Source organism: Phascolarctos cinereus, unplaced genomic scaffold (genome assembly GCF_003287225.1).
Source record: "Phascolarctos cinereus isolate Bilbo 61053 unplaced genomic scaffold, phaCin_HiC Scaffold_5;HRSCAF=322, whole genome shotgun sequence".
Classification (NCBI taxonomy): Eukaryota; Metazoa; Chordata; class Mammalia; order Diprotodontia; family Phascolarctidae; genus Phascolarctos; species Phascolarctos cinereus.
Window position 1 is genome coordinate 317017148 of NW_027555958.1, and position 26688 is coordinate 317043835.

At 37.4% G+C, this 26688-nt stretch overlaps 1 protein-coding gene across 5 annotated transcripts in view; it reads right to left on the reverse strand.

Moving 5' to 3' along the window:
• Window positions 1–1347: 1347 nt before the first annotated feature.
• Window positions 1348–26688, reverse strand: part of TUBD1 (tubulin delta 1) — a 34590-nt gene continuing 9249 nt past the window's right edge. For 4 of the 5 annotated variants that reach the window (XM_020991829.2, XM_020991828.2, XM_020991831.2 and 1 more), the window contains 5 exons: window positions 25538–25769; window positions 18252–18416; window positions 4290–4430; window positions 3329–3512; window positions 1348–1823 (listed from right to left, as the gene is read on the reverse strand). In XM_020991829.2, the coding sequence (XP_020847488.1) occupies window positions 1721–1823; window positions 3329–3512; window positions 4290–4430; window positions 18252–18416; window positions 25538–25769 (825 nt within the window). In that variant the 3' untranslated portion in view covers window positions 1348–1720. The remainder of the gene's footprint in view (window positions 1824–3328; window positions 3513–4289; window positions 4431–18251; window positions 18417–25537; window positions 25770–26688) is intronic. The other variant, XM_020991830.2, reaches the window with a different exon arrangement.

Here is a 26688-nt window from a genome sequence, read left to right on the forward strand (position 1 = left end):
ATTGATTTAGTCTGGGAAGTTATTTTGTGTTTTTGAGCCTCTTCACTGCTTAACTGTCATTTAAAAAAAATTAGATTTTAAGTCTTGCAAAACGAAACTTAAAATACACAGAGGTTAACTCAATGCAGCCGTGGGGTGTGTCTTTTAAAAATTAGCAGTTGTACAGACCACTCTTTGCATTCTTTAGAAATAAGATATAGTTCAATATTTTTAATCATAGCAACAGTTGATAAGAAAAACAGCAAAAAAGGTAATTGTTTCCATATGGAAAGAAAAGGAAGAAACTAGTCAAACAGTATACTGTCATTTAGTCAAATAAAAAGTGGCTACTGGTAGATTTGGCAGAAAGGGTGAATTTTCCTATGTGGGTTTCACTGTACATTTCTCAATGTACCATATATAACGTGCTTTTTAGATATATCATTCCCTTTCCAAGACAGCTGCTAGTTTTCAAGTCTGCTTTATCTTCAACTACTTAATGCTGGTCTGTTTTGTTTGATCTGTTACCTTACATTTACTAAGATACAATATTTTTCTCCAATTAAATGGCAAAGGGTTATTTTGCCAACACTTTGGTAGAGAGGGGAAAGTCAGTTCCTAACTTCTATTTAAATGCAAAGTCAGTTTCTATCTACAGCAATCTGACATTTGACTGAAGTATCTACTGTATTCAGAAAAACATAGGCCACTCCCCTAAAATGATATCTCTTTGAAAGGAAAATAAGGGTTTATATGAGGCATTGGGGGTGTGTGTGTGTGTGTGTGTGTGTGTGTGTGTGTGTGTGTGTGTGTGTGTGTATGTGTATGTGTGGGGGGGGTGTAAAGAGAGCATAAACAATATTTCAGTCTAATATGTCAACATTAATTTCAAAGCACTGACTAGACTAAATTAAAATTGTTTTGGACCCTCTCTCTCCCACTCAAATACTCTTCCAATGGTTATCAAAGCGGGATTTTATAATGAAAACTGAAAAGACTCGATCAGATTCTTCAATAACTATAAGTTTTTAAGAAAAAGAAAGCCCTGTGAAAATAAAGGAAGCAGTCACCCATTGCCTTTTTGTATTTTAGGCTAATATTCAGTTGTTATAATTCTAAAATTTATTTTGAAACACAAGTTTTAATCTGATCCACTTACATGAAAAATTTAAGTAAGCCTGCAGATATGTGATTAAGGCATTGGACAACAGTGCCCTCCTGTGGCATAGAGTGTTCATTAACTCAAGAGATTACCTTTTGATTCTAGAATTCCAGTTTAAGCATAATTAAATGGCCAGCATTGTCATTAGGCAGGTTCAGGTTTAGTAAATGTTTTTGACTAAATAGTAAAGGTTCCAGGACAAGATAGTAGTTGAAAGAGATTACTTTAATTGTCAACAAAGATAGAATATACTTTTTCCTAGTAATTTTTAGAATCAAAATACTATTTATAACGGCACCCACTGTGACAATTCTTCACCAAAGTATTTTATAAAAGCATCAATTTTCCTTTTAAAGTAATGTAATTCATCAAAAAGGAGATGTTTTCATTGGAAAAAAAAGTTTTTCTTTGGTAAAAAGGTTCTTACTTTCCCCTATTTACAGAATACAATCTGAATTCTAATTTGATTCTTTAGCAAAATAGGATTTTGAAACGTGATAGAGAACATGGTTTATAAGTATTTCAATCCAGAAGTCTTCAGAGATACTTTCTTCCACTGAAAACCCATTTATTTTGAGATCAAAGATTACAGTAACTGGCAACAACCTGTTCCAATACTGTGAAGCTGTCTAAAAAGTCCTCCTCTTCAATTCCAAATTTTGTATACTGGTGAACATAGGCTCTGGTAGAAAAATAGGGAAAAAATATGTTAAATACAGAATTTGAGCATATTATAATTCAAAATTGGGCTATAATATGTGCTTTTTTTTCCTTCTGAACATTAGTAATTGCAAAGTTGTAGGCCAAAGTCCTAGCATTCCAGAAGAATGTTACAATGCCAACTAGAAGGAAGGAAAGGAAATAAGCATATAATCCTGTAAGGAAACTGAGGCAGAAAAAGGTTAAGTGTCTTGTTCAAAATCACACAGCTAGTTCGTATTTGAAGCTACATTTGAACTCAGGTCTTCCTGACTCAAAGCTCAGCATTCTATCTGTTATTACCAACAGCTGCTTCTTCCCCTAAAGAGGAGGCAGGTGTGGAAGGGGCAGCCAGGCATGTGCCACAGGCTATCAATGATTGTTAAATGAGTTTAGATAAGTAAAGGAAATTAGAGATTAGCATTATTAATGTTGAAGAGATACCTTTCAATAGCAAGCTTTCCAAGTATTTTGAAAATAAATATTCAATTCACATATACTTTTTCAGAAATAGAGTTATGGCATAAAAACAAGGTATACTTATACTAAACTGATATAATAAGTGCATAAGAAAAGCTAGTTTATGTCTCCCAATCATTTTGGAACTTGGGAGGTTGATGGGTTGGGGAAGGTGGAAAAGTCACTAAGTTTCTTTTCACACTTGGATGATATCCTTTAAAGGAAAAGAAAAACATAATGTAGAAGAAATCAAATACTATCTGATTTAAATGAAAAACCAACAATCTGTTTATCCAATTTTTCTACGTATATAATTTCAACCATAGTTACAAATAAAAACAGGGAGTTTTTTTCTCTGGTTTCATTTTTAAGTAGAGACTCCATACAATTTTCATTATTTTTCTTTTTACTCACACAAACGCCCTGAACACACACGCACGTATATCCATGAAATTGATGGCTATAACTTAAAGTCTACATAGTGTCTATGAGTCTCCAAATGCCGGAGGATAGCATTTTGGACTATGGATACACCCTATTAAACACCCACATCCACCCTAGTTACTGGTAAAAATTGAGAACCCCAACTACTGAGGTATGGGGGCCAGGACAAAAAAAACCCAAAACCCCCAAACATGCTCCATAATCTATGACCTTTTTTTTTACTTGGGTGACATCAGGCTAAAATGATGTATACAGGGTAACTGTAAAGAAGTCACAGAAATCGCAACATGCGAAAAGGGATGGTGTTTGGCCTTTCCATGGCAGGATGAAGGGAGGATTTAGGGGTTAACTTTAGCCCTATGGGTCTCCATGTTTTAGTGTACCAGTCCTGCCATTCACTACCTAAAGATGTTCTTCCACCACCAGGTAGTGGTGACACAGCTAACCTTTGGAAATCCTTGGGTGTATGTGGGTATGATTAGTGACCTTCAAAAACACATAGACTACACACTGTGATTACTATGGCAAAGAATCGCAGGCTGTAATTAAGTTGCCAATATGTTATTTTAAGCTTATTTTACTTACTTTGAAGCAAACATGTTCCAGGCTTTGCCTATGATGGTATCAAGTGGTTTTAGTAAAAATTGACTATTGCTAACCAAAGCAGCCAATTTCTCATATTTGTTAAAGGCTCGGTGTGTTCTCCATTCACTGAAGGCATCACTAGGCTGGAGCCATGAGGTATATAAGGCTGGATCTTTAAAACCCCCTTTGGAGGAAATAGCACAAGTTATTCTCTCAGGCATTATTTCTTAATTTCCTTCCTTCCTTCCTTCCTTCCTTCCTTCCTTCCTTCCTTCCTTCCTTCCTTCCTTCCTTCCTTCCTTCCTTCCTTCCTTCCTTCCTTCCTCCCTCCCTATCAGGGTTAAGTGATTTGCGAAGGGTCACACAGCTAGGAAGTATCTGAGGCCAAATTTGAACTTGGGTCCTCCTGACAACAAGGCCAGTCCTCTATCCACTGCACCACCTAGCTGCCTGATGAATTTTTCTTAATTTTCAAGATAAATTTAATAATCTTCTCTTTTCTAATCAGTTTTACATGTACCAAAAAATCTCTGATTTATTCTTAAGTCAATATGAAGAGTAATAGGAGAATACACAGTTGTGTTGTACTTAAGTGACCTCCCTGCCCCCTCTTTTTTTTTATAGAAGGCTTATTACAGAGCTTGCTTGGCTCTTTTATATAAGTGCATGGACTGGCCAATTTACTACTGCTGAACTCATCAAATCAGAACTGAAACAAGAAACCAGCCAGGGAGCTGACAGCCAACAGCAGTAGCTGCTCTATAAAGCCAAATCTTCAGAATACTTTGAGCCAAATGCACTAACTCCACCATGCCACCGAAACAAACACTGGTTACTTTCCTGTTCCTCCATCCCTCCAGCCTGGTTACCACCCCCTTCCCCCCCAAAAAAAAGCTTTGGGTTGGTTTATATTCATCCTCTTTACCAGCAGCACTTCATTTTCACCATGATTTTTGCTTACCAAGGTCTGCACTGTGTACATCTTTACCACGAAGGATGACCAAGTTGGCTATGGAAGTGTTAAAATGGAACTCCTTGTTGGGAAGGACCTTTTCAAGGGCAGGAAGTCCTGACAAAGGTGGTCGGATCTGCCAATCAATACCTTGACAGAGAGTAAGGGTGTTAATTTCCATTTCCCTTTGGACAAAAATACTGGGCAGCCATTTGCAGGTGTTTTTTGCAAACTTGCTTATTTAGTAAAAGTGTACTTTCAGAAATATAAGGTGGTTGTTTTATAACCTTTGTCCTGTGAACCTGGAGTGATTTTTAAAATTTAACCCAATGCCCAAAATGGATGAAATGAACATCAAAATATTAAGGAATGTAGAAAAGACATGATTGAAAATTACTTATTCTTTAATATATCTGTGATTTCATCAGCATATGTATGCACTCCCTCACTTCAGACTGCAATGCCTCTCCATCAGTTGCTGTTAATAAAGAAATCCAAGCCTTCACTGGCTAGTGGTCTCTCTGGTGATGACAAATATACAGTTTTTAACTAGTTCCTCACTTAAAACCTTTCCAGCTTGGAAGAACATGGCAAAGACCTCATGAACTCAGGGTCCTTCCATGCCACAATGAGGCATTTGAATAGAAGTGGGAAAGTTCTACTTTCTCTCTACCACTTGGGCTAAAAGTAAGAATCTTTTAAAAATGAAAATAAAGCTGGACTTTGTGGAAATTTGGTTGAAAACATTAGATTTGTTCTTATGGTCTTTTGTCTTTTATTTTTACTAAAACATATGAGAAATATAGAAGATGGAGAAATAATACAACTGATAAATCAGGCCACTTAAATGTAAAATCAAGAAAGAAGGAGATAATAAAAATGTCCTGCTTCTGAATCATGCTGCCTGTGTGACCCTGGGCAAGTTACTTAAGCTTTTAACGACTTACACAACTCACATAAGAGTCTCTCTAAGATTATACACTGAAGAGCAGATGCCGATCTGCATTGTTCAAATAAGTTCCCCATATCAATGCACTTATGGGCCTGCTCAAAAACAAACAGAATAATCAAGAGAAAATAGATTATCTACAAAAACATAAAATGCCCAAACTGTCTCAACAGGGAGAAATAAGAAAACTCTTTGAAGAATTATATGGTTGGTGGAGTGGAGTGGGGATAAGGATGAGAAAGGTACCTGGGCTCACTGTATTCACTGAAGAATGTTTCCAAAACTTTCAAAGAAATGATCCTTATCCTATATTAACTATTCTAAAATATAGAAAAAAATCTTCTTAACAGGCAAATACAGTTTTAATTCCAAAATGTGATGAGGACCATAACAAATAAGCAATATGTTATAGAACATTTATGAGAAGAGATACAGAACTTCTTTTGGTTTTGCTTTTTGGTGAGGCAATTGGGGTTAAGTGACTTGCCCAGGGTCACATTGCTAGTAAGTGTCAAGTGTCTGAACCCGCATTTGAACTCAGGTCCTCCTGACTCCAAGGCCAGAGCTCTATCCACCACGCCACCTAGCTGCACCATCTAGCTGCCCTAGATATAGAACTTTTAAAGAAGATCTTGACAAATATAATCTATTACCTGAAACAAATCTCTATAGAGACTAAATTGGGTTTATTTCTCCTTGGAAATAGGTAAAGCTAGAAGGAAGGAAGAGTATCAACATAATTCATCACATTAATGAGAAAAATATTAAGAATCATGATTTTAATATATGAGAAAGCATCTAGCCAAAAAAACCCCCGCATCAATATGGATATTTTTCTAAGCAGACATATTTTAAACCATAAGCTATCATAACTACTGGAGCACTAGTCATTCCCTGTAAACAAAAATAGACAAATCCCAGAATGACAACAGCTATCAGTATTTTGTAACCAAAGTTAAAATAAAGTCACAAAAATAAATTGCATGCCTAGATATTAGTAGCATACAACTAGAAGATAAAATGATAAAAAATGATTAAATGATTCCATGCAAACTCAGAAAATCAAAAGAAACCTTAATGGTAAAAATAAAGGAGAGACTTAAGGAAAGAGAGCAATGATAATACTTCAATGGATTTATGATCTCAACAACACAGATACTCCTAATGGGAAATATCACAATTATCCACATCTCATCCTCCTGTCCTCCAACTAAATGCTCTATAGAAGAACTATGCAATATGTTGGAGGCCTCCCTCTAGGGCCTTTAACATTCTGTGTGTTACAGTATGGCACTCGGGCTGTTAACCGTCACTCTCACTACAAGACTGGCCTGCCTTTCCCGATTATACATCTCCTGGATAGTTCTTGTGTGCAAGTTATCATTTGAAATAGGCTGTTCAATTACCTATTCCCAACATACATCTTTCTGCTGCCCCTAGGTCACCGCCAACTTGGATTTTCTGGAGAATGTAGCATTCCATGATACACTGATAAAATATTGGTGTTGAAAAGATATTCTTCTCTATCAGTGAACAATTTGGGATCACTGAAAGTGCTGTGTAGTTTCCCCAGTGCAATCCAGTCCACTATCTTCCCTTCAATTCTGGACCTAGGTCCATCTGGAGTACTTATTCAGGCTATAGTTACTTATGGATAAACCCAATGGACTGTCCATCCAACTATCTACATGTCTTAGTCTGGACATTATGCATACTTTAGTCACTTTTTTCCCTATGAGAAGAATTAGCCCAAATTCTTTTGCATGGTCATGGAGAGCACTCTAAAGGCTATGCTAGTATCATAGGGCTTCGTGCAATCAGTACAATGTCATTTGCACACAGCAACACCTGGAAAATGTCATTATAAGTCACACATACTTATAATAACTGATAAAGATACCAACATTAACCCTTCTATATGAATGCTTGATCCCATGAACTCTTTTTCCACCTCTCTCTAATCCTCACTCTTATCCTATTAACTGGTTCTTTTCCTGCTACCTACAAACATGCTTAATTCTCCCCAACTTTGAGAAAAACCCTACTTGACCCTACCATCCCCTCAAATTATCTATCATCTTATCTGTCTCCTTCTTTTCACAGCCAAACTCCTAGGAAAAAAAAAAGGTGTTTACTCTTATTGCCTCTACTTTTCTCTACCTCATTCATCAACTCCTTGTAAAATCTGGCTTCCAAACTTATCATTCAACTGAAACTGCTTTCTAAAGTTACCAATGATCTCTTAATTTCCAAATCCAATGGCCTCTTCCCAATCATCATCTTTATTGGCCTCTTGGCAACATTTGATACTAATGACTTACCACTCTCCTGGATACTCTCTCCTTTCTGGGGTTTAGGACATTGCTCATTTTAAGTTTTCCTTCTACCTGTCTGAACACTCATTCTCAGTCTCCTTTGCTGACTCTTCATCTATGCTATTTCCACTCAGAGTGAGTATCCCCCAAAGTTCAGCCTTGGTCCTCTTCTCTTCATTGTCTAAACTCTCTCCTCTGGTGACCTAATCAGTTTCCCCATCTCTATGTATATGATACCCATATCTATATATCCAGTCCTTGTCTTTCTCTCAAGCTCTGGTCTTGTATCACCAACTGCATAGTGGACATTTCAAACGAGATGTCTTGTAAACATCTCAAACGCACTATTTCCAAAACAGAACTCATCTTTTCCCCCAAACACATCCCTCTTCCAATGTATTTCTGTCAAAGGGAATCACTATCTTTGCAGTTATCAAAGTTCACAATATTGGTGTCATCCTCCACTCTTCAGTCTCTCCTCACTTTCCATATCCAGTTAGCTGCCAAGTCTTGCCGATTCAACCTTCAACAACATTTCTAGAATCTGCCTCTTTTAATTCACATGGCTACCACCCTAGTTCAAGTCCTCATCATCTCTCTCGGATTACTGTAATAGCCTCCTAATTGGTCTACCTGCTTCGAGTCTCTTTCTTTTCTAATCCATTTTCCTCAAAGCTGCCAAAGTGATTTTCCTAAATTTTAAGCCTGATCACGTCACTCCTTTGCTCAATAGATTCTAAGGCTCCTTGCTACTTCTAGCATTAAAAAGAAACTCTTTTTTTTTTGTATTTCTGGCATTTAAAACCATTCAAAACCTGGCTGCTATCTATTTCTCCTGCTTTGTTATACATTACTCTCCTACATGCACCCTACATTCCAGCCAACTGGATTCCTTTACTGTTCATCAGATAACTCCCATCTCTGTGCCTTTGCTTTAACTGTCTGTCATACCTATAACTCCATCTCTCCTCACCTCCCCCTCTTGGAACCCCTAGTACCTTTCAAGATTCTGTTTAAGTTCTACCTTTTCTATAAAGCTTTTCTTACTTCCTCCAGCTGCTAGTGCCTTCCCCCTAAAAATTACATTGTATTCATTTTGTAGAAACATATATACATATATATATGCAAGTTGTTTCTTCAGCTAGAGTAAATTTCTTGAGAGAGAACCATTTCACTTCAAGAACCATTTCATTTCTGTATTTATATCCCCAAAGTCTAGCAAAGAGCCTGGCACACAGCAAGTGTTTAAAAAATGCTTAAAGATTGATTTATCAGGAATCCCTCCTCCATTTGGACTTTTCAAGGGGTTTCTGCCATGATAGTGGAAAAGATACTGATAGACACATTTCTGCCTGATTTATAGTCAGCTGACATTGATAATCAGAGAATCACCGAATAAGTTATCTGAGTGGTTGTACATGTATCATTTTACATATACAGAGGCAACTAGTGAATAGAGTGCTGAGCCTGCAGGCAGGAAGACCTAGGTTTAAATCTGGCCTCAGATACTTACAAGCTATGTGACCCTGGCCAAGTCACTCAACCTCTAAATTTCCTCATCTACAAAATGGACATAATAATAGCACCTACTTCCTGGGGTTGTTGTGAGAATTTCAAACCTTAAAGTACTATATAAATGATAGCTATTATTATATTCAAAACAGGCAACCTGGGGAAGAGCCTTTAAGGCTGCACCTATAATCAAATGCTTTTTTTAAAAAACTAAATCAAACACCATGAGCTCCTGTGCACCTTTCAGTCAACTGTACAGCTTTGTTGTAGTGTGCTATAGAAAATTATTGATGAAACTGGCATGCAACATTATATGTAACAGATTTTTTTTTATCATGTGTTGATTGGTTTTGCTAAATATTTTCCTCTTCTTTAAAAAAAATCCTTTAGGGGCAGCTAGGTGGTGCAGTGGGGACCTGAGCTCAAATCTGAACTCAGACCCATTATACTCACTAGCTGTGTGACCCTGGGCAAGTCACTTAACCCCGACTGCCTTGGAGGGGAGGGAGGGGAGATAAAAAACCAAGCCCCTCAATAGTAAAATTGAATTAAAATTAAAATGAAAAAATTCTTTTATTACAAGAGCTCTCTGAGCAGAGAGAAAAATACAAGGGAAAATTAAGGCAATGTTAAAACAAGAGATATCAATATCCATTATTTTTAAAAAACAATTATTGGTGAACACCTGACTTTTCTCTATCTCATCATAGAGAAAACAATCATTGATACCTTCTCTATCCCTTTTTGTACTAATGATAACATAATTTTTTCTAATCATTTGGTATCTTTACTTCTTTCAACTATCCTAATAATTAATGCCCCATAGTTTCAAAATTATGTCACCTCCAGCACAGATTTCTACTGAGTATGCATAGTTTGGTCTAGTTGCTTTTCCTGTTTGTCCTTCTTATTTAGCACATCAGAGAAAGAGATATACAGAATAACTAACACTTACATAGTGCTTTAAAGTGCTTTACTTGTATTACCTCATTTGATCTTCAAACAACAACCCTGTGAGATCGGTGGTATTATAATAACCATTTTACAAATGAGCAGAGTAGTACAAACGTACTTTGTAGTTCCACCGTCATGGCTTGTGAGAACAGTTTGCTATAGAAACACAAACAGAGCTGTTCTACTTATTATATGGTGTTATCCTCCTATTATTTTCATCTAACAATGCCCTTAGGGTGATCTGCCCTAGTTAGATTTCACATCAAGCTTTTTGCATACTCATTTTTCACCATTGTTCACTATTTTATAAAGCAATGCTGCTAACAATCTTCTATCACCTTTTACAAGATGTTATCCCTGGCTGCCATGTTACTCAACTTGGCAAGATCAAGTTTTCGTTGGTGAGGGTGATTTCTGAGTTCTTCAGGCTTCTTTGTTATAGTCATAGTATCACAGATCTAGAGACAAATGGGACTTAAAGGTCATCTGGTACAACTCCTTCATTTGAGAGATGATATGACTGCTTTACATTAGTTAACTCTAATTGGAAATGGTGATAGTCCTTGTAGGTGACCATTTTCCATATGAAGGATCAGCTGATTAAGGAGGATTCTGGTAAGACTCTTGCCAGCAATGACTAAGAAAGAGAGTCTCCCTTGTGATTGTCCTAGGACAATCTGCTTCTTTTCCTTTCTAGAGATGGACAATGGAGGAATCCTTGATCTTCTGGGGGATAACTTCCTCTTGCCATATAACCCAGAAGATTTTAGTCAGCACTGCGGGAGAAGGCAAGAGATCACTTCTTACCCTGCTCTTTTCACAGCTAGTTCTAGGGGATTTGTAAATTTTCGGTGCTCCCAAGGTGGTGTGCTCACTGCTGTCCTGGTCTGCATTCTGGTCCTTACCCAAGCACGGCCTCTACTCCCTTGCAACTGCAAGAACTCCTCTCCGCCCTGGAATTGTGACTTGAAACTGGGTAATGGATAATGGAATTACCAAGCAGCATCTAGTCTTCCACCAGTACCTGCCCAAGGGTCCTCTGTAATCTCTTTCTGACCAGTTACCATCTCTAAGTAGTTAAAGGTCCTGGAACTGCTGCAGCTGCTGCTGCTACACCACCATATCCAAGGCTCACAGCTGGTATTGCTGACAGGTTGTGTGCGAGTCAACACACACCCTAATGTCATAAACCTTTCCTTCCAATCTCCAGTCAGGGTGGGGAACCTGCTGCCTCAAGGCCCCATGTGGCCCTCTAGGTCCTCAAGTGTGGCCCTTTGAATCCAAACTTCACAGAACAAATCCCCTCAATAAAAGGATTTGTTCTGTAAAACTTGGACTCGGTCCAAGGACCTAGAAGGCCACATGTGGCCTTGAGGCTGCAGGTTCCCCACCTCTGTGTAGGTTGTCTTGGGCTGGAAAAATGTCTCACCTCAACCTTTTGATGGCTATTCCACTCCAGAATTCAATTTGATGCACTAAAGTAGATTTGAGGGGAATACTAGGAGAGTTTGGCTAGAATGTTCCCTCTATTCTGCCTTCCCAGGCATATCAAAAGAGGAAAAATAAATGTCAAAGACTAGATACTCTAGAAGTTGATTCAAATGATCATAAAACTTCACACAGAGAAACAAATTTAGAGCTAGAAGGGGCTTTAGAAGTCTAATACCCTCATTTTTTTTTAAATTTAAAATGCTTTTAATAGTGCCCTTTTCTAGGGCAGCTAGGTGGTGCAGTGAATAGAGCTCTGGCCTTGGAGTCAGGAGGACCTGAGTTCAAATACAGCCTCATGCACTTAACACTTACTAGCTGTGTGACCCTGGGCAAGTCACTTGACCCTAACTGCCTCACACACACAAAAAAGAATAATGTCCTTTTCTCATCTCTATCACTACTACCCATGAACCTCCTTCGAGTAGAAGCCTTCCCTTTAAAAAAATTATGTACAGTCAAGCAAAACAAATCAAGATATTGACCACATCCTGAGAATGTATGTCTGTTTTTGTACATCTAAAGGTACAAGATATACTTCATCTTCAGTATTTTGAAGCCTGACGAATGCTGCTTTAGTTAAAGTTCTGATGTCTTTCAGTTGTTCCCCCACACATTTATGTAGTTATTATGTAAATTGTTCTCATGGTTCTGCTCGCTTCACTCTGCATCAATTCACAGCAGTCTTTCCATATTTCTCTGAATGTCATGTTCTTCATTTGTTATAGCACAATAAAATTGCACTGTATTCATATACCATAATTTGCTCAGCCATTTTCCAGTTGATGGGCAGCTATTTTGTCTCCAAGTCCTTGCCACAACAAAAAGTGATGCTATAAATATTCTCATGCATGAGAGATCTTTTTGGAGGGTCCCTCACTGGGCCAAAAGGAATGTAGTTCACTGACCTTTTGGGTTTAGTTTCAAATTACTTCCTAGAATGGCTGGACCAATTTACAGCTCTACCACAATGTCTGTCCTCCCACAACCCCTTGAACAACTCTTCTTCTCTTTTATAATCTTTGCCAATCTGATGGTGTGAAATGGGAACTTAGAACTGTTTTACTAGTATTTCTCTTAATTATTAGTGACTTGAAGCATTTTTACATATTGTTGTTGATAGCCTGTATATCTGTATTTGAAAATTGCCTATTCATATCCTTTAACCACTTATCTACTGAAGAATGGCTCTTATTCTTAGATATCTGTATCGACTCTTTATGTATCTTAGGTATTTGACCTTTAGCAGGGGAATTTTCTGTGCATATTTTTTCCAAATTAACTATTTCCCTTATGATTCTAGTTGCACCTATTTTGCTTTTGCAAAAACTTTTAATGTTATGTAATTAAAACTGTTCATTTTATCTTTAATGATTATCTCTATCCCTTATTTAGGTAAGGATTCTTACCCTCGCAACAGTCAGTCAGTCAACTAGTATTTATTAATCACCTACTGTCTGCCAAGCATTGTGTCAAATGCTAAACCACAGTTGTGAAAGAGATCTTCCTCTTTTGTCTCTGATATTTTTTATATGTTTTATATGTTTTATATATTTATATATTTTATAAATATTTTCATATTTAGGGCATGTACCCAAATATGGTCTGTTGTGGTATACGGTGTAAGTTACTGATTTAATAATTTCTGCCTAACTGCCTTCCAGTTTTCCTAGCAATTTTTATCAAATAGAGACTCTTTACTTTTTCCAGTAGTTATTATCCCTGGGTTTACTCAATGCTATGCTACTATATACAATCACTTCTAATTTTTGTTTATATAATCTGTATCACTGATCAGTTTGTGCATATTTAACCATTACCAAACTGTTTTAATTTTTTTTTAAGGCAATTGGGGTTAAGTGACTTGCCCAGGGTCACACAGCTAGTAAGTGTCAAATGTTTGGTCTCAGGCCAGACTTGAACTCAGGTCCTCCTGACTTCAGGGCCAGTGTTCTATCCACTGCACCACCTAGCTGCCCTTGATTATTTCTTTATAATATTATTTGAGAACTGGTACGTCTAACTCCCCCTTATTGCTACTTTGTAAATTGTTTCCCTTGAGATTTCTGACTTTTTGTTCCTATAGAAAAATTCTATTATTCTTTTGTCTAAATCTTTAAAATAACCCCTTTGTAGTTCAGTATGGCACTAAACCTAAAGATTAATTTGTTACCAATAAAAATAGCAGGTAACATTCATAATTTACTTTTACATCTGTTTTTGTTTTTGGGCTTTATGGCGAGGCAATCGGGGTTAAGTGACTTGTCCAGGGTCACATAGCTAGTAAGTGTTATGTATCTGAGGCCGCATTTGAACTCAGGTCCTCCTGATTCCAAGGCTGTAGTTCTATCCATTGGGCCACCTAGCTGCCCCCCATACATCTGTTATTTCTGCTTTGCAATTTAGCACAAAATTTCACATCACCCTGATTAACTGTAATTCTGTTACCTTTTTGGGTTTCTAAAGCTTATGAATGAATAGTTTCATTCTAATATTCTTTGGTGACCTTGCTTCTAATTTACCTAAACAATTAATTCTGGTATATACAGATTTGAAAGTTCTACTTCATCTTTCCCAAAAGATATTCCTGGTTCCTGTGTACCTCCCCTCTGCTGTCACTGTGAATATCTATCCCTATTATTTAAAACAGGGTACAGGCCTACGTGATGGTGGGGGTGGAGAAGAGTGTCCCTCCTCACAGACCCCTCTACAGTTTAAATCACCCTTTCCACTCCTTAATTAAATTTTATTCTTTTTTTGGGGGGGGCTATTGGGGTTAAGTGACTTGCCCAGTGTCATACAGCTAGTAAGTGCCTGAGTCCAGATTTGAACTCAGGTCCACCTGACTCCAAGACTGATGCTCTATCAACTTCATCCCTAGCTGCCTCCTAACTTTTATTCATTTTTAAGCTGTTCCTTGATTTAAACAATCTTTTCTCTTTTCACAGTCAAGAAAAGGTTAACAACAGGCAGTTATTTAAATTTCAGATATATTTAAAATGCAAACTGTATACTTATTTTTTTTCTTCACCCTGGGATTACTTTCAAATTAACTATCTTCCTTCACTACAACAAAATAACAGGTCTATTAATCTTCAGGAAAAAAGTGATCTAAGTGTTACTTAACCCCCTGAAACTTTTACAGAATTCAATTCTTATTTTTCCTTAAAACAAATTTTATAGACTGGTATCCCAAAACTCATTAAGATATTTCAGTATATGTTAAACTTCTGCTAAGTACCTTATCAGATAGGACAAAGAGAAGAGGGAAAGTTCCTGGAATTACACAGAGTCCCAAAAGTTCTCCCCTGAAATCTTAAAATGATCAAGCTCCAAACTCCTAAATGATTAATTTCTAATTTCCTTACTCTCCAAAGCTCCAAAATCAACCGAGATGGTTTTTTTTAGCAATTTTACAAACTAGGAAAAGGATTTCCTTTCTTTGATTATCTGACTTTATCTTTGTAATCCCAACATAGCCAGGGCTGAAATGACAAAGTATCTAGCTGGTTTTTTTTTCTTTTTAACCTAATCTCCCACTGAAAGACTAAAGTGGGAGTTAGTACTGCTTACTGGGGCAGAGTTTGGCATCACTGCTTCATGTATGAAACCATGAAACTTCATTAATCTTCCCCAGCATTCTAAACTCTCTGGCTGCAGATTTTAGCAGTTTTTCTGGTTGGCTGCATTTTCCCCTTACAAATCTTTCAAGGTAGCAAAATCTACAAACAACAAACGACCATGACACAAAGACAAAGATTTTTCTCCATTTTACCAGGCAACAATAACACAGACAAAACAATACATACTTGCTAGCCTCCTTATCTCCTATTGACAGTCTAATCTCCAGGCTCTTAATTTGTCCCAAATTTGGGACTTGTTTGGATTTTGATATATTTAAACATAATTTGAGAGTTCTATCTTTTAGTCACACCCTGTACTCTTGTATAGAAAATTCCAGGCCAATAAGAATTTCCTAAAGGGGTGTCAATTTAACAGTTCACTCTTCCCCTGGTTTCACGCAAAAAGAAATTTTATCCTAGGGGGGAATCCTGAGGGAGTCCTGAACTGTCAGGGTTGGGGTAAACCATCTCCAGTAGTGTGGAGGTAGACCTTTCCTTAGCTTGGAAGAATTTGGACTTGAGGGGAGTTTGACCTCTGGGGGTCAGTTTTCCACAAAAAAGTCCCTCAGTGAAAGACTGACCAGAATACTCAAGGGATTTTTTTCTTTTTCTTTTTTTTAAGGCAACTGGGGTTAAGTGACTTGCCCAGGGTCACACAACTAGTAAGTGTCAAGTGTTTGGTCTAAGGCAGGATTTGAACTCAGGTCTTCCTGACTTTAGGGCCGGTGCTCTATCCACTGCGCCACCTAGCTGCCCCTTAGGGATTCTTTTCTGAAAGGCTGTCCTGGTAGGTGGAATCTGAAATGACTGAGGAAATAAAAGTTCAAACTTCTGAGCACATCAATTTATTAAAGCAATGGATATTAATTATGTAACAAATTGGGACCAGGCCTTCCTTGGCTTGGCACTGGACCCTGAATACAGGGAGAGACAGATTTTTATACATTAAAAGTAAACTATTAACAGGATATAAACCAGGATACAAGATTAGGTAATCTGATTTCTAATTAAGGGAAAGATTAGGGGTGTTTCAAATTGGGGTATGGGTGGAAAGGGTTTTGAAAATTGAGTGGTGGGAAAGTGAACAGGTACAGTTCCCTGAAATCAGAAAAAAAGGAGTCTTACTCCTCCCAAGTGTCTGTATTCAATCAAAGGAACATGGAAACTAACTGATTGACCAGGACAACAGTTTTCAGATAAGACATATGGAGTGTATGAAATGTATAATTATAAGAAAACTCCTTCCATCAATCTTTGGATCTGACTGGATTTCTGGTCAGCATAACCTAGATCGTTAATTAATGGTCTCTAAGGACCCACATGTACAAAAACATTCATAGCAGCTCTTTTTGTGGTGGCAAAGAATTGGAAATTGAGAGGATGCCCATCAACTGGTGAATGGCTAAGCAAGTTGTGGTATATGAATGTAATGGAATACTATTGTGCTATAAGAAACGATGAACAGGCTGACTTCAGAAAAACCTGGAAAGACTTATGTGGTCTGATGCTAAGTGAAGTGAGCAGAACCAAGAGGGCTCTGTACACAATAACAGCCACGTTATGCAATGACTAAGATTGTTAAACTGAATCCTTCTCAGCATTACAAGGATCTAAGACATCTCCAGAGGCCTCGTGATGGAAAATGCTGTCCACATCCAAAGAAAGAACTATGGAAATTGAATCGCTATCACTTATTTTTACCTTCTGTTGAGTTTTGTTTCATCTTTCTGATGGTTCCTCCTATTGGTTTTAATTTTTACTTACAACTTCACTAATGTGAAAATATGTTTAATAAGGAATGTAAATGTAAAGCCTATATCAGATTGTGCGCCATGTTGGGGAGGAAGGGGGAGAAAAATTTTCAACTCAAAAGAATATGGAAGTGATTGTTGATAAATCAAAATAAATTAATAAAATTTAAAAAAAAATTAAAGGTCTCTAAGCTACAGGTAGAGGTGGTCCAGCTTCCTAGCCACTCAAAGCTAGGTTCAAACAGTGCAATAAAGTTTTCTCACAAGTCCCATAACTGAATAAAGTTTTCTCACAAAATAGAAATTAGACTGGACCCATATTTGAATAGAAAGGGAACTGAGCTAGATCTTGGAATGAATCTCAAGACGAAGTCAGTTTGGTTCACACAATTCTCAAAATTCCCTCACATGTAATAAAAGTTTGCTTTTATTAAACACCTCATCTACTCGGAGCCAATAACTCTACTTTTTAGAAAATATCTCAAGGAAATAACCAAGGAGAAAAAAAATGATGTCCACAGAGATATTTGCAACAGCGATATTTATAATAGCAAAAAATTGGAAACAACTCAAATGCCCAATAAAAGGGGGAAACTATAGTATATTAATATAATGGAATCCTATATATTGCTATGAAAAATGGCCTGTAGCCTAGCAGGTTTAAAAAAAATACACACACACACACACTTACATACATATACACACAAACAGCATGTATACTCTGACAATAATGATGTACAAACATGCAGTAACAAAGAATGGGAGAATTTAGAGGAATGTAAATAGAACATATTGCTAATTCAATTTCTTCCTTATTCCCTAGCTCCATAAAATTGTTTCAGTTCTTGACTGGGAAAGAAATGAATTAGGGAGTACATTACAAGACACATCCACAAAACTCTAGCATAATAATAACAAAGTACTATAGTAAGAAAATCCAAGAAGTAGCAAAGTAAAACATGTAGGCAATGTACTTTTTTAGTTCTGAAACTTATAATATTTTCATTTTGGTTAAGAATTATCACAGATGTAGAACAGAGCTATTATGTGCTATTTAAGAAATTAAGGCCATCAGAGACAAATTAACCAAAATATACAGGATCAAAACCCAAAATCAAATTATTAAATAGTCATGGAAGTTGTTAATTTAAGGAATAATAACAGGGCTGGAACAGATGACTGTATAACAGCATTGTCTAAAGCTGATTTACAATTTTGTTTAGGGGGCATGGAGGAAAAAAAGCAACTCAAACCACTGGGACTTTTGGGAAGCAGTACTATATTTGGGAGTCCTACCCTAGCAGGTCCAAATCTATTAATATTAGAGGTTCTCAAAGCCCAGATTGTGGGAACATTTTTTAAAAAAATACACTTTTTACCTTCTTCCATTTTAGCATTAGAAATGAGCATCTGTCTTAAATGCTTGAGCAATCCAGTCCAAGCAAAGGTGGTGTACGCCAACGAGTTTTCAGACATTTGAGGAATGTTACGGAGACCCAGCATTTTGAATTCAGGGTGCGGAACTAAGCTTGCCATCAGGTCTCCTAGGAAGAGGGAGGAATATCTTTAATTAACTACTCCAGATCATTGTTATTAAATTACACACATACATGCATGTAGTGACATATATATCCTAGTGCACATATGTATATTATATATGTATGTTTTATACACACACACGTGTGTGTATTTTGAACTGATCAATTTGATGCCAAAATATGTATTTTATTTTCTAAGACCAGGATTATTCAAAATGAATGACATTAAAAGACAATTGCAGGGGAAATATGTCTAATGCAAACAACATATCTGCCAAGTTAATATCTAGCAAAAGTATTAATCAACACACTTGTGCCCAGAGCCATGACTGGCACAAGGCCATTACAACTTTGCCCCACTGTGTCAATACAGGGTAGGAGTGCAGAAGGTAGGCTTCCACCTGTCTCCCACCTCACCTACTACTGTACTTAGCTTAGAGACCAAATGAGAGTTTAGAAGATGAATAACTGAGAACTTAAAGAAAAAAAAATAAAGTAAGTCAAGTCAATAACCTTTCATTAAGTACATACTATGTGCCAGGTACGTTTTCTATGCACTGCAATAAATAAATTATCAAAAGACGCACAATTGCTAACCTGCCTTTCTACCGTGCTAAATTCTCTAACATATTCTCTTGGGGACATTCTTAGAAGAAAGGATTTTTATTTGCTTACAGATATAACTGAAAGAAAAATAACCAAGTATCAATATGTGATAGAGATGGAGGTGGATTAGAAATACCTCCAGGATGGAATGTGCATACATGTGTAAACTTTTGTTTGCTCTGAGAAGAGGGGCAGGAATCACAGGATCATAGATTTCAAACCCGAATGTCAGCTTATGAATCTGGATTTTATCCAGCAAGTTATGAGGAGCTGAAAGAACAGATTAATCATGTCACTGAACAGTCAAAATCCACTGATGGCTTTCTATTGCTTATGAATTCTAAACTCTCTGGTTTGACATTCAAGATCCTCCACAATCTGGCTTCAACCTAATTTTTCAGGTTTATTTCCCATTATTCCCTTTCATATACTAAGTGCCTTAGCTAAGAGGACTTCTTTCCATTTCCTACACATACTATGTACTTTCCCATCTCCATGCCTTTGCTCACACTGTAACCCCTCTACTTAGCATATCTTTTCTCTTGCCCTCATCTCTGCTTGTCAAAATTTTATAATCCAGTACCACTCCCTCCAAAAAGCTTTATTTGAGCTCTCAAACTAGAAGTAATTTCTCTCTGTCTCATCTATGTTCCTATTGTACTTGGCTTACATCTTTATCACAGCACTTCCAAATCAGAAAAGTACAAAACAGAAAGTATCAAGTTCATCACGGGCAGAGTCATTTGGTGTTCACTTCTGCACACCCCACAGCATCTAGCACAGTGCCTTGCATGTAGTGAACATTAAGAAATGATGAGCTCCATCTGACAAGCACGTGGTGAAGGTTCTGATCAGGAGAATGATGTAATCTATTATACTTTGTGACTAACCTGACAGTGTTGTGCAGGAAGACTTGGAAGGGGAAAAGGCCACAAGCAATAAGGCCACTGACGTAGTACTGGTGAAAAGTAACAAGGGTCTGAACTATGATGATGGTAGCCAAAACAGAATGGATGAAATCCAGAAACAAAGAGGAAGTGAATTTGACAGAACCTAAAGATCAGACGTGGAGATGGAGACAAAAGAGTCGGGGTCAAAAATGATACTGAATTCTCAAGTCCATGTAGCTAAGAGAATGGAGGTACCATTAACAGAAAAGAAAAGGTCAGGAGGAAGACCTACTTTGGGGAATAAAGATGAACTTAGTTTTAGGTTGAATTTGTGATTTGGTGCAATATAAAAAGATTAAGATGTTTAATAGAATTGAAAATGTCTAACAGAAGCTCAGGTTGGGGCTAGGCTAGATAGGTAAATTGGAAGTCATTTGAATAAATATCATAGCTGAAGCCTAAGAGTTTATGAGAAAACCCAGGGAGGGTACAGGAAGAGAACATGGTTGAGGATGGAACCTTGAAAAATGGCTACATTTAATGTGCAGAAAAACAAAACTAAGCAAAAAAGACAAAAATCAATGTGGTATTTTATGGAAACCAGGGAAAGCAGGTTTTGAAGAATTAGGGGATACTCAATAGTGTTTAATATGTTGCAGAGAGGTCAAAGGAGGTGAGGATTGACAAAAACTCACTGAAGTAAAACATAACAGACCATGTTGGTTATTAGATTGTTATTAATATTAATAAAGCATAAATTACTTCATGTTAACAAATGATAAAATATAAAAATGCAAAGTAATGTATATTGCCAGTTACAATCACTTTATCAGGTGATTTTGCTTTTTTATGGGAAGATACTACAGGAAGAGACTGATGTGTTGAAACAAGATGTATCAATAAAAATGTTTTTAATAAGATAGAAGAAAAAAAGACCACTGAATGTATCAATCAAGACAGCACTTATGATTTTCTACAGAATGGTTTTAGTAGAATGAAGAGAGGTCTAAGCCAAATTGCCAAGGACTCATAAGTAAGCAAATGAAGTGTATAAACTGCTTGTCACAAGAAGTTTAATAGGTAAAGTGTACAGGGAAAGATGGTTTATCTTTTATTTTATTTTTATTTTTTATAGAAAGAGCTGAACAGGTTTTCATGTAGAAAGGAAACAGCCAACAGAAAAAGAGATGATGGAGATACAAGGGAAGAACAAGGAATAACTGATAGAACAAGCCTTAACGTAAAGAATTTATTCTTCATAAGAAGAGAGGCTATGTATTTTCAGTCAGGCAGAATTGGTGATGGTGCGAAATTCTGAGTTTTGAGAGGGGTTGAGGAAGCTCAGTTTTATGTAAACTAGGAATGCAGGTCATTTGCTGATTGTAAGGAGTAAGGATGGTAAGTCTGAATAGAATTTAAAATTTGAAAAAGCTGCTGTGGAAAACAGAAAAGGGAGTTAGTAAAGAGATGAATACAGATCTTGAGTATCAGTGATGGCCCAGCTGAGGTTTAAATAGCACAAATTTGTAGCAGACCAAGTCAGCAAAGTGAGGATTATTTAGAATTGAGTGCTGGCAAGGAAGAAGGTCAAATGGGCAAGCAATTTTAGGGGGCTAGTGAGGGCACTGCTGCAGTGGCTGACAGACTGAGATAATAGGAAGGGGTTAAGAAATCATATATGTTGAGCCAAGATGTCGGAGTAAGAAGTAAGTCATTCTCATCCTCCCTTATTGACCTCTGAAAGCCCAGAAAATATCACCCCAGGAAAAACCCTGGAGCTGAGCCAGCAGGAAGATAGGGTACAGCAGTATTGTAATCCTAGAAGCTTGGGGGATTAATGGGGAAAGCCCCTCTCACTCTGGAGGAGGGGGAGCACCACAGGAAAGCATCCCAGCAAGCCCTACCTCAGCAAATCAAGAGGAGATCCTGAGCCCCATGGTGGTGCAGCAGGCAAGTACCAACACCAGGATACGTCCCTTCCCTTCCCTCCCAAGTGCCTCAGCACAGGCAGGGGAATTAGTAAACACCAGCCTGGAAACCATCATGTGTACTGCGTTCTCCAGCAGCCAAATGTCCCAGTGCTTCAGCACAACTCCAGGCTGGCAGATATCCTCCAGCAGCCAAACATTTGAGTGCTTTACAGAAGTCCGGGTGAGCAGGTGTCCCCCAGGGGCCAGACTCCCCACCCACACCCCAAGAGCTCCAGTGTTGCTGATTCCAGCCCAACACCAGGTAAAGTGCTAGACACCTACAGCCTCCAGCTACCAGCACCTGAAGCCCCAGAACACCAAGCCTGTGACTAGGTCCCAGGCTCCCAGCACAAGCAGCTTGAATCAGTGCCCCCTGCGCTCCAGTAGGAGAGCTCAACTTTAAAAGCCAGGAAATAGGCAAACACCATGAGCAGAAAGCGGAAACAGACAATGATCACAGATTCTTATTATGGGAACAGGGAAGATCAAGGCACAAATTCAGAAGAAGACAACATTATCAATATACCCACATCTGAAAAGCCTTCTTGGAAGAGCTCAAGGATTTTAAAAGTCAAGTAAGAGAGGTAGAAGGAAAATTGGGAAAGGAAATGACAGGTATGCAAGAGAGAGTCAAAAAGAAGGACATAAATTGACTGTAGAAAACAAGTCCTTAAAAAATACAATTGAGGGGCAGCTAGGTGGCACTGACCCTGAAGTCAGGAGGATCCAAGTTCAAATCCAGTCTCAGACCAAACACTTGACACTTACTAGCTGTGTGACCCTGGGTACGTCACTTAACCCCAATTGCCTAAAACAAAACAAAACAAAAAATACAACTGGCCAAATGGGAGGAAAAGTACACTGAAGAAATCAACTCCTTAAAAAGAAGAATTGGCCAAATGGAAAAGGAGGCACAAGAACTCACTGAAAAGGAGAACTCTTGAAAATGTGAAATGGGCCAAATGGAAAAGGAGGTACAAAATCTAATAGAAGGAAACAATTCGTTAACAATTAGAATTCGGCAAATGGAAGCTGATGACTCTACGAGATATCAAGAATCAGTCAAACAGAAACAAAAGAATGAAAAAATAGATGAAAACATAAAATACCTCATTGGTAAAACAACTGACATGGATCCAGGAGATATTAATAAATAGATCCAGGAAACACAATTTAAAAATTATTGGTCTACTTGAAAACTATGATGAAAAAGAGCCAGGACAGCATCTTTCAGGAAATAATCAAGGAAAACTACTCTGAGGTTCTAGAAACAGAGTAATCATTTAAAGAATCCTACTGATCACCCTCCTGAAAGAGATCCCAAATTGAAAATGCCAAGAATATTGTAGCCAAATTCCAAAACTACCAGGTCAAAGAGAAAATACTACAAGCAGCCAGAAGGAAGCAATTCAAATATCACAGAACCACAGTCAGGATTACGCAGGATCTTGCAGCTTCTATATTAAAAGATCAAAGGGCACAGAATACAATATTCCATAAGGCAAAGGAGCTTGGATTACAACTAAGGATCAACTACCCAGCGAAAATGAGCATAATCTTTCAGGGGAGGAGATGGACATTCAATGAAACAGAGGACTGCCAAACCTTCCTGATGAAAAGACCAGAGATCAACAGAAAATTTGATCTTCAAATATGAGACTCAAGAGGGGCATAAAAAGGGGGGAAAAAAAAGCAAAAAAAAAAAGGGGGCATAAAAAGGTAAATAGGAAAGACATTTAAAAGGGGTATACATAGACAGAGGGCATCGGTATAAACTGCCTTTGATGTGATGACAAAAAATCTAAGTGGTGAAAAGGGATTGTTCTGGGAGAAGAGGAAAAGGAGGAGGCAGACAAAGGTAAATTACACCACATGCAAAGGCACAAAAACCCATTACAGTAGAGAGAAAGAAGGGAAGGAGATAAGCATTGTTTGAATCTTACTTTCATCAGATTTGGCTCAAAGAGGGAATAACATAATCAGTTAGGTATAGAAATCTAACTTACCCTATGGGAAGCAGGAGGGGAAAGGGGAAAGAAAAGGGAGGAGGTGGATAGAAGGGAGAGAAGAAGTAGCAAGGGTAAAGGAGAAGAAAAGGGAGGGGGCTGATAGAAGGGAGGGCAGACTGAGGGAGACAATGGGTAAAAGCAAAACTCTAGTGAGGAAGGAAAGTGAGAAAGGAGAGAGAAAAGCATAAATGGGGGGAAAAATAGGATGAAGAGAAAGACACAGATAGTAATCACAACTGTGAATGTGAATGGGATGAACTCTCCCATAAACTGAAGTGGATAGCAGAGTGGATTAAGAACCATAATCCTACAATATGTCGTTTAAAACCTGGAAAGACTTTATATGAGCTGATACTGAGTGAAATGAGAAGAAACTGTACACAGCAACAGCCATATGGTGCAATGACTGTCTTTAATAGACTTAGCTCTTCTCAGCAATGCAAAGATCTTAGACAACTCCAAAAGACTCATGATAGAAAATGCTATTCACATCCAGAGAAAGAACTTTGGAGTCTGAATGCAGATGGAAGCATACTATTTGACCTCTTTTTTTCTTTTGTTGTTTTGTTCCTTCTTTCTCATGATTCCTCCCATTAGTTCCAATTCTTCTTTACAACATGGCTAATGTTGGGGCAGCTAGGTTGTGCAGTGGATAGAACACTGGCCCTGGAGTCAGGATCTGAGTTCAAATCCAACATCAGACACATGATACTTACTAGCTGTGTGACCCTAGGCAAGTCACTTAACCCCAACTGCCTCACCAAAAACAAAAAACCATCATGACTAATGTGAAAATGTTTAATATGAATGTATAAGTAGAGCCTGTATCAGATTGTGTACCATTTTAAAGAGGAGGGAGGAGGAAAAAATTTTAAACTCAAAATCTTATGGAAGCGAACATTGAAACAAATTATTTTAAAAAGAAAAGAAAGGAAGAAAATGCTATCCACATCCAGAGAAAGAACTATGGATTCTGAATGTAGATTGAAGCATACTATTTGACCTCTTTTTTTCTTTTGTTGTTTTGTTTTGTTCCTTCTTTTTCATGGTTCCTGTCATTGGTTCTAACACTTCTTTACAACATGACTAATGTGAAAATATGTTTAATATGAATGCATATATAGAGCCTATATGAGATTGCATGCTGTATTGGGGAGCGGAGAGGGAAGGAAGGGGAGAAAACTGAAAACTCAAAATCTTATGGAAGTGAATGTTGAAAACTCAAAATAAATAAATAAAATTTTAAAAATGTTTAAAAAAGAAAAAAATGGTATGAACACAAATCTTACACTACAAAAGATAACTCCACGACAGACTACTGTATAATGGGAGAACAAAAAGTACAAAGTGGCAACAGGGAGCAAAGGGATCCTTCTCAGCGCCATTAATTAAAGACAGCAAGAAAGTACACTGAAAGTTCTGAGAGAGCAGTATTGTTAAGGAAAACCAGAAGATTTAGAAAAGTTTAGTTACAGTAGAAGAGAGACTCAATGAAATTCAAATAAAAAATTGCCAAAGGGGATGAAACTGAAATTTATGTTTGTCCCAATTTTATGCCTTAGAATAGATGAAAGAGTACATAATATTTGCTACTCTCAAGAAAACTAAAAGACCTTTCATTGAAAAACAAGCATTTAAGATGATCAGATTACCTAATGGGTTTCTTCGATACTGACAGGAGTCTTCTGGAGAGTAAGTAGGTTGGAATACACTTCCCAACTGATGGGCAATAACCTGATTCACATCTCTGAAGGAGATCTGTTTGATATTCATCAGTTTAGCACATATCTTATGCACCACATCATTTTCATGAACAAGAAGTGCATCTGAAGATCGATACAGATGAGAAAGAGTCAAAACTGAGTTGTAGTTCTGTACAATAACCTATGAGAAAAACAGATCAAAAATGATTTGCTCATTTCATTGTATATTTCCTTCCTTCCTACATCACTCCTTATATTGACTTGTCTCAATATAGAGACATAATGCTTCTTCTGGTATAATCAGTAAGGAATTGATATATAGAATCCCTTCTCCAAAGAAAAGAAACGTTGTTTAAAAGTTGGAAAAGGAGAACCACGAGAAAAGGCTCAAGGAAATTGAATTGTTTTGCTTGGATAGATTAAGAATAGATAATTCAATAAGAGTTTGCATGAAGTGTTCCCATATAGAAGATGATTTATATTTTATCTCCAGTGAAGAAATTACGAACTGTGAATTTTATAGATATACATCAGATTAAAAGAACTGAGTAAATGTCTTAGTGATGTTTACTAAGACAAGAATGGGTTCCTGGAGAAAACCAGAGAATCTCTGTTGTAACAGAGCACTCATTTATTTGAAATAGTTTATGTATAATTCTTTCTTGATGCAGGGGAATGGACTGAGTGACCTTTGTAAAACACCTGGTTAGTCTAAGGATTCCTAAACTGTGTTACACATGAATTATGCAAAGGAGATATTAGATGTCTCCTTAGATTAAATGTAAAGGTTGGGCTCAATGATTTCTAAGGCTCCTTTTACCTCTAAAAGTTCTAAGATTGTATAATGTTATCAGATGATTCTATGGCATAAAACAGAATTGCAAATATTTCACAGTCTTTATAAAGGTTTCACTGACTCAAATTTGAAACAGGCACAGCTAGGTTGAGCCTTGCTCATGAACACATCATGCTCTACAATCATTCTAGAAGAGATGTTGAGTTGTTTCAGTTGTGTTTGACTCTCCATGACCCCATTTGGGGTTTTCTTGGCAAAATACTGAAGTGGTTTATCATTTCTTCTCCAGCTCATTTCACAGATG